Source organism: Stegastes partitus, unplaced genomic scaffold (genome assembly GCF_000690725.1).
Source record: "Stegastes partitus isolate 25-593 unplaced genomic scaffold, Stegastes_partitus-1.0.2 Scaffold2020, whole genome shotgun sequence".
Lineage (NCBI taxonomy): Eukaryota > Metazoa > Chordata > Actinopteri > Pomacentridae > Stegastes > Stegastes partitus.
The window spans coordinates 38,913-48,262 of record NW_007579751.1 but is presented as its reverse complement, the minus strand read 5'-3'; the positions used below and the strand labels follow the sequence as shown (position 1 = coordinate 48,262).

Here is a 9,350-nt window from a genome sequence, read left to right as displayed (position 1 = left end):
ACGATAAAGTCTGCAGCTTCTCCTGTTGGATGAACTTCAGCTGCTGCAGGATGTCAGCAGGTGGAGACTCCATTAACGAATAAAAATAATGTTTGCATCAAACATTTTGAGTTACAACAACTTCTAATACAGTTATGTTCAACCAACAAACTGAAATGAGTTCACAGAATTAGCTTTTTTTTTTTTTTAAATTTCTGCTTATTTAATAATTGGTGGAATAACCACAAAATTTTAAATTCATTACTTATAAAAAAAAATTAAGTTGATCCAAACAGCATTTCTGTGTTATTTATAAATATTTTTTTTAAGGTTAGTTTAGTTTAGTTTGCTTTTGGATCATTTGTTTATTTGTTTTTTGCTAAATTCCGATTTTAATCTCAGAATTCTTCATTGTTCTTACAAAGTTCTGACTTTTTCACTTTTTAAAAAAAATTTAGTTTAATTTAATTTTCATCAAACGCAAAATTCTGACTTTAATTTCAGAATTCCGACTTTTTTTTTTCTTTTCTTTTTTTTTCTTTCAAATTTCTGACTTTTTCTAGAATATTGACTATTTGAAATTCTGGCTTTATGACTTTTTGAAAATAATTTAATTTAGTTATTTTATTTTATTTTACTTTATTTTATTTTTTTTAACATCAAACACAAAATTCTGACTTTAAAAGCAGAATTCAGGCTTTTTGTAGAATTTTTAGAAATTCCAGGATTGTTACTCATTTGTGCAAAATTCTAAATTTTGGGCAAAATTCTGAATTTACCGTCAGAGTTCTGACCTTTTCACAAACTTTTGCTTCTTTTCTTCCCCCCCCCCCAACAAAAAAAATAAAAAATTCTGACTTTAGACTCATTCTGACTCTTTCCAGAGCTTTCTTTGGGATTAACACAGTTTTTTTTAATCATTTTATTTTATCTTTCCAACATTTTCATGTCAACACAACCCTTTAAAACAACATTCACAACTTAAAACGTTGATTTAAATCCGTAAACTAGATTTCTGTTTTACCTCACAAACATGGATTTAATGAAGTGTTGCCTTGAGCTGCTTTTTACAGTCGATGGGATCCAAGAAACAGAAAACTTAAAGCTGCACTGATCCCTGTTTCAGCTCCAGTGTCTGTAGTTCTTATATCTACTTGAGTTTCTTTTAAAAAACGTCCAACACAAGGCTGCAGATAGAGTTTGTCCCGTCGTCATGGAGACGTCGCGTCTCGGTTCACGTCAGCTCGGAGAGAAACTGTGAAGAAGTCGGTTAGTTGTGTTTCCTGCGACACAATCAGAGTGAAGCTGCTTCGTTGTGCTGCTCATGAACGTCTGAATAATTAAAGTCGTGTATAAAGCAGCAGGTAAGTAAAAGTACTGGTAGAGCCAAGTACAAATACTCCATTACTAGTGTGAAAGAAGCTTTTTGAAGAGATTCTACCCACAGGCCTCGTGGGAGGTTTGCTGTAGTGGGTGTTTAGTGGTGTTCTGGTACACAGTGGGTTCACCAACAGAGTCTGTGAAGGTGAACCGACCCAGAACATCTGCAGGGTCACACCTGTTATAGGCTGAGTCAGACAGTAGGGGGCGCTGTATGTAAACACTGTAGTGAACAGTGGTCAGCTAGTGTTGGAGAAGATTCTCTTTTCTCCGCGTGTTCGTTTGTAAAGACGAAACAAATCCAACGCGGTCTCAATTAATCAATTAATCACACAGTGAATGTGACATCACAGAGCTTCAGGTCAAACTCTGCCGAGCATCAGACAGAGTCAGACTCAGACCCTCGTCTGATACGATTCAGTCACATGACAGCTTACACATTATGTCACACAAGCTGTTCCTCATCTTCCTCTGATCCGTCCATTTGTTTGTTTGTTCCTTCATTCCTCTGATCCTTTGTTGGAATGTACGTCCCTTTATCTTTACCACAGCTCATCCTGGTTATTGATTATCAGCTTATTGGCGGTCACACACTCACCTGCTTCCTCCCAAGGACGGGACTCCTGTCCTGCAGAACAGCATCACTTACAAGCACACAAATCTTTAAGAATCAACATTATAACGGGTAACATGTGGTGAATAAACCCTGAAGATTAATTATTCTTTAAACTTAAATAATTATATGTGTTTTGAGTAACAACACCAGCACACAGATGCTGATCAGTGGCAGGAGGGAAGAGAAGGATGAACAACAGAAGGTGGAATCAGGAGTCTGTGACAGGAACCAAAGGGTCTGGTGACCTTCAAAATAAACGAGAATGACTTTCTTCATCATGGCCTTACCGTCACGTTAACGTCGTGGAGGTAAAGAATTTTGACTTTCATGAATTTTATCATTTTGGGCTTTATTTTTCTGCAGATTTCAGGCCTTTCTTCGGAATTTAGGGTTTTTTTTGTCCTCAAAATTCAGACTTTTGAGCAAAATTCTGATTTTAAACGCAGAGTTCTGACTCTTTTTGCTAAATTTGCAAAAGTCAGACTTTGATGTCAGAATTCTGACTTTTTCTTTTTGCAGACGTTTGACTGAAACACAGAGAACTGAGTTTAAACTCATATTAAAAAACAGACTTTTTTTTATCCTCACACTTTTGATTGTTTGTGGCAGAATTCTGACTTTAATCTCAGAACTCTGACTTTCTTAAAAAATGCTGACACCTTTTCTTCTGGCAAAAGTAACCTCAATAAACCCCAAGTACTGAACTTAAACTCATATCCAGCTCAGAACTTTGACTTTATTAGAAAAAAAATCACAGAATTAAGAATTTAATGTTAGAATTTCCTCAAAATTCTGACTTTATTTTGATATTTTTTTCACCTCCAGCATTATTCTGACTCTAGAATTTATTCATTTATCAGTTTATGACTTAGAATTCTGGCTGTTTGTCAGCTTTATATTTAATTTAATTTTTATTTTACTTTTCATCTGAATTCTGAGTTTAAAATAAGAAAATTCTGAGGAAAAAAAGAAATAATAAAATCTCATGTCCTCCAGTGGTTCTGACCGTCTCCGGTATATTTCCTCCACGGTTCCGGTTCCAGTAAAGTCCATGTTCAGACTCTCGGTCCGGTCCGGCCTGCGGAGGCCGGGCTCCACCGCTAGGCTTCCCCTCCGCCTATCACCGCCCTCCGCAGCTCAGACCCGGAAGCAGCGGCGGCTTTGTTTTGTTTTGGTCGCCGGAGTTGGAGGGCCGGACAGCGGAGGTCCGTCCGGGGACAGAGCTCTCCACACGGCCAGAACCGCTCGCTAAATGGGGAGAACCGAACCGGGGATGGACGATGACGGACCGGTAGCCGCCGCCTGTGACATGCCGAGTTTTATCAGCAGCTTGGAGGAGGGGAGGGCGAGACTGTCCCGCAACCTGCCCCCCGCAGAAACTTCCACCGCGGACGCTAAAGTTGGACCGGACCGACGCGTCCGCAGGTCCGAGTCCCGGCTGTCGCTGGACGGGGGCGGCGGGGAACCGGAGCGGGGCGGCGGGGAGCGGCGGGATGCGGAGGGCAACAACAACAACAACTGCAACGGCGGAGGGCGGCGAGCGGGGCGGAGAGCCAGCGCCGTGGACGTCCTGAGGAGGAACTTCGGCGAGTCCAGGTCTCCGTCTCTGCGGTTCGGCACCGGCGGTCGGATGCAGAAGCCCGGAAGCCTCGAAGGACGCGGTGACACCGACGAGGCTGACGGCACCGAGCGTGGAGAGAGGTCGGACGGAGAAACGGGCGACGCGGGGACGAAAAACGAGCCAACCTCGGCGAGTTGCGGCGCTCCGGGAGTTGACGGTCCGACCGGCCCGGACCGGCGCCGTCCGCCCGGGGAGGGCGACGGCAGCCCAGACACCTCGGAGGACAGCGTCGGCGCCAAGCAGCACGTCTACTGCACCGTGTACTGCATCGCCAGCGACGCTCCGCCGGAGGACGCCGGAGCCGCGCACCGCCGGGATGGAGCGGCCACAGGGGCGGAGCCGGAGGCCGAAGGGGACGCGGGCTCGAGTCCCGAGCCGACGCTGTACACCGTGGAGGACCTGGTGGACCCGTTCGGGGACATGGCCCGCTGGATGTACTGGGACCACGTCCGGGAGGAGGGCTCGGTGCAGAACTGCCGGGTGTGCCTGGAGGATAAATCCATCCCCACGTCGCTGCCCTGCTGCAGAAAGAGCGTGTGTGAGGAGTGTCTGCGGCTCTACGTCAGCTCCCAGGTGGGTGGGAGGAGGGGGGAAGAACATAATAATAATAATAAATAATCAATACAACACAAATATAACATGATATATACAGAGAAATATCATTTACATGTATACAGTCTATGAGGGAGCACAAAAATATCATATATAACAAAAATAAACAATAATTATATAAATATAACATAATATATAGAGAAAAATATCACGTTTCTGCTTTAAATGCAGCACATAATATAATATACGATAAAAATAAATCATTGTTATATAAATATAGAATAAATTTAACACGATATTTAGAGGAAAATATCATTTTTACACTTTATGAACAGTCTATGAGGGAGGACAGGGGGCGTAAACTGTACACAAAATAATAATAAATAATATTATAAATACACTTTATAGAGAATAAATCATTTTTACATTTTGTATGTCGTCTGTGACGGGAGCACAGAAATAAAATCTGTAATATTATATGAATATGTCAGAAATATAACATAATAGAGAAAATACCTTTTTACACCAACCTTCATGTAAAATAATCATAAATAATACTATAAATATAACATATGAGGGAGCGTTTACTTGGTGTGTAATAATAATTAATAACATAGTAAATATAATGTATAGATTAAATACCTTCTTACACCTTATCTACATCCTATGAGGGACGTGTCGGGTCACTAGAACAACTAAAACACAAGACCTCCATGAAACACTTTGTTTCTGTTTTAATTGATCCGTCGTTTGATTGGCTGATGCTGGTGACGTGAACCAATCAGAGCGCAGAGAGAGGCAGCTCCTGGTATGAATGTAGAGAAACCAAAGAAAAACTACCAAAGTGTTCCCATGAAGGACCCAAACGACGTACCTCTGATTAATAAATGTAACGAGGGCTGATGTGAGCCATCTGTTGGTTGTTTTATTGATTGTTTGATGTGTGAAATGTCAGAAAATATTCACGTTTTAGAGGCTAAGGTCACAGAATTCGGACCAGATGCTCAGGTTCTGTGCAGCTTCTGGCTCCAGATAGAGGTCTGCGGGTCTCCTCGTCTCGTGACGCCCAACATTTCCCTGAATCTGGGTCACGTTCGGCACTAAAACGGTTTCCACAATGGCCCACTTTGTGAGCGGCGTTGGGCCCGCTCAGCAGAACTCCTGTTTGGGAAACGACTCCAGACGGAGCGCTCGTGTTCTGGTGTGCGTTACTAAACCCAACACAGAGCAGCGGAGCGGCTTCGTCTTGCTCCACGTCGTCCCAGGATCCAGAACCCAGGGTCCAGAACCCAGGGTCCAGAACCCTCCCCGTCGACACCAGAACACGCTCCAGAGCGACTTTTACACGAACAAATCTGAGCTGAAGATTCACCAGGAACGTAAATAATGACTGTTTTCTTTATTATTTAATCAGTTTTTCTGGTTTATAAAACGTCAGCGAGCGTTTCACACATTAGTGATGTGAAGAATTCACAAAGCACAGCAGAAATATTTACATTTACAGCTAATGTGTTGTTAAAATTCTGTATTTTTGGATTTAATTTCTAAATATTTTCGTTTTTCTAGCATTACAGTCATACAGTTATGTATTCGGGCGGTTTTGAACTGAAACTATCGACAGTCTTTCATCAGAATTTAATCTGCTGATCATTTCCTGGATCATTCAGTCATTTATTTGATTTATTAACATGTCAGATAGTGTCAGTCAGCAGTTCACAAGTTATTTATCTTAAGAAGTTGGTTAACTTCTGATAAATATGTAAAACTAAATAAATAAAAATGAGGCACTTTGGCTTCGTTTACAGGAAAATTAACATAATTTGTCGTTAAAATGCACCAGAAAACAAATTCAAGATAAAATACTGCAAATAAAAACTACCTGAACTCCAACTCAGTACGTTTAAATAATAATAAACGTCATTGTTTGATCAGTTCAGTGAATTTGCATAATATCGGGCTGCAGCTAACAATCATTTACTCTGTTAATTAATCCCTCAGTGCTTTTTTTTTACGATCACTCGATTAGTCGTCTGATCCGTAAAACGTTCACGTTTAACGAGCTGCAGTCGATCAATTTAGATGTTTTTTCTCGTAAATTTTCTTCGTAAACATTCGTTCAGTTAATTGATTATTTATCTGAAGAATTAACACCAGATGAAATCAAAAACAAATTAACTGCAAAGAGGAGAACTTGCCTATAATTCTTATTTAGTGCATTTTTTATATATTTAATTACATTTAGAAACTAAATATTAAGTAAATCCTAATCAGAACAATCTCACCATCCTCCTGTCAGCAGGTTTCCTCTCGTCCAGCCTCAGACGTCCTTAATTGGCGTTTTGCTAATTGCGTTATTTCAAGATTCTTAATTGATGACTCGTTGGGCTCCAGCGGCAGCAGAGAGTGCGTCAGCAGGGGATTCTGGGTAAATCAGTTTAGCGAGGAGCTGCTTCCTACCAGAGCGCAGGAGATGAATCATTGATGGACCAACGCTGCCTCCATTAAGCTCCAGCGTAACGCTAACGTCTGCTGTCTATGAGATGGTCCCAGTCAGCACTTTCCCTTCATAATCCCAGTTTATAATGCAACTATAATGTCTCTGATGTGCTTCAGACGGCTGCAGCTTTACAACCACATCCTCTGATAAATGATCCCGTGTAGGTGGAGTCTATCTGCAGGCTGGTTCTGGCACCGAGGCCCGGCGCTGACCCTCTGCAGCCGCTGTGGATTTTTGTTATTTGTGATTTTTTTGCCCTTAAAATGATGCATTCGGGTGTTTTCCAGCTCAGCTCCTACCGTGTAAAAGTCAAAGTGTGTTGCTCCACGTTCACGCCACAATCGTCTCCACACGTCTGAATGAACCGCTAACATCACGTAACACTGGATGTTGTTTATTCATCACTTCAGCTAACTGTCTCCGCTGTTTATCTTCTACTGTTGCTGATTTAAACTGTTTATTTGTCCGTTTGAGGCGCGTCAGCTGTTCGCTAACTGACAGAAACAGTTCATGAGTTCATGTTGAAACTATTTTAAGAGGTTTTCGGGGGTTTTGGTCTGTTTGAAAAGTTATCTTTAGCTTGCTGTGTAAACAGTTTGTTGATTCCAGCGAACTGTGGCGACTGTTTATCTGTTTAGCTAACTGTTTGTCCCGAACGCTCTGCTGAACATAAACTGTTTATTTGTCAATTTTAGCAAACTGGAGTAACAGGTTTTTATTTTGTTGTTGTTGTTGTTGTTGTTGTTTTTTGCTAATTGTTAAAAGTAGTAAAAGGTTTATTCATTACTTTGAGCTATTTTTACAGTTTAATTGTCAATATTAGCTTTGTCAATCGTTCATCTGTTGCTTTTAGCTAACTGTTTTAAAAGTTTGTAAATGTTAGCTAGGTGAGCTAGCTAACAATGAAAAGTCATGCACTGTTTTCATTAACGTTTAGCTAACTGTTTAAACAGTTTATTTGCCATTTTAGCTAACTATTGAACCGTTTTTCAATTTTAGCTAACTCCTTATCCACTACTGTTAGCTTATCGCTAATATTGAAGGACTATTTATTTATTACTATTTGCTAATCTTTAAACGTAGTTAATTATTTAACAATGGCTTTTAGCCAACTATTTTAACAGTTTAAGTCGTTTTTAGCTAACTACGTCCACTGTTTACCCTTTTCTTTATGCTAACTGTTAACATTAGCGAATTGTTTATCCATTACTTTAGCAATTTAAACTGTTTAATGGTCAAATTTAGCTGCGTTAGCTGTTCATCCATCACTGTTAGCTTACCGGTAAAATCCATTTAACGAGTTTGTAAAGTTTAGCTTTAGCAACTCACCATAGCTAACTATTTTAACAGCTTATTTGTTGATTTTAGCAAACTACGGCAAATGTTTATCCATTTCTTTTAGCTTTTAAACATAAAGAACAGCTAATCAGTTACTTTGAGCTGTTTAAACAGTTTAATTGTCAATTTTAGCTACGTCAGCTGTTCATCTATAACGTTTAGCGAACCATTTTAAAATCAATTTTCTATCCATTACTGTTAGCTAAAAGTACCGAACTGTTTCTCCACAGGGTTTAGCTATTTAAATAGTTTGTCAATTTTAGCCATGTCAGCGGTGTGTCCGTTGTTTTTAGCTAACAGTTTAAACAGTTCATTTGTCAATTTTAGCTAGCTATAGCATCTGTTTGTCCGTTACTTTTAGATAACTATTTAAACATTAATTGCTGACTAGTTGAACAGGTAGTGCTGACTCAGGTGGATGAACAGATTAGCAGCTTTATTATTCTTTATACAGTATTATTACAGTCACGAGTGTATTTTGTTTTATTAAATTAAGAACATAAAGCCGTTGTTTCATGATGTGAGGGACGTGTTTGGACCTTCCATGGTGGCTACCTGCTTATTTTCTGTTTTGTTCAGCTGAAAAGTTGCTTTATTCAATCAAATCTGGGGTTCCTTCTATAAAACTAAGCCTTAGACGAGGGAATCTCTCAGCTGACTGCGGTTCTCGACTCTCTGAAGCTCATCCGGCAGGTTTTCAGTATCAATAAATCTGCAGTTTGTTTCCACGTGTGGACTGATCCTGAGCCCAGAACAACATCCACAACATGAACGAAGGCTGCCACGTTGTAAACAGACCTCACGCTGACTCCGGCGTGACGGAGGTAACCAGTCCCACCAGTCCAGCACTGGTCCACACTGGTGTTGTGGCAACAGCGACAACACAGAGGATCCTCACCGTGTGGCCTCCAGTCTGCAGCATGTGTGTGTGTCTGTTTGTGTTGCCGAGGATTGTGGGCGTAACGCCGTCGGCCATTGTTCTGGTTCACACACTGACTAAACGCTGGATCATGTGTCGGCGCAACAGGTCTCGCAGGCTTCAATGGGCTCAGAGCGAAGGGAGAAACTGTGAAACCAGGAAAAGAAAGAGTTACGAAACCAGAGAGGAGGAGATCCCCTTCAGAGGAAACAAAGACAGTTGTCTGGATGGAGGAGGAAGCAGGAGGGCAGTCCTACCGGTGTGTCATGTAAACGTACTGCAGCGGAGGAAGGGTTTAGAAAAAGAAAAGGTTAATCTGGATCACAGCACATTAAAACACAAATAGTCTCAGTTTGAAGCGTTTTATTCTGAGTTGAGCAGAGCCCTGAAGCGAACAGAACCTCTGCGTCGCCCCAGAACCTCCCCAAAGATAAAGATTAAACTAAAG

At 41.1% G+C, this 9,350-nt stretch overlaps 1 protein-coding gene across 1 annotated transcript in view; it reads left to right on the top strand.

Moving 5' to 3' along the window:
- The first annotated feature begins 3,846 nt into the window (after positions 1 to 3,846).
- The window catches only part of rnf217 (ring finger protein 217), a 20,559-nt gene continuing 15,055 nt past the window's right edge, over positions 3,847 to 9,350 (top strand). The window contains exon 1 of the mRNA XM_008303501.1: positions 3,847 to 4,169. Within this exon, the coding sequence (XP_008301723.1) occupies positions 4,017 to 4,169 (153 nt within the window). The 5' untranslated portion in view covers positions 3,847 to 4,016. The remainder of the gene's footprint in view (positions 4,170 to 9,350) is intronic.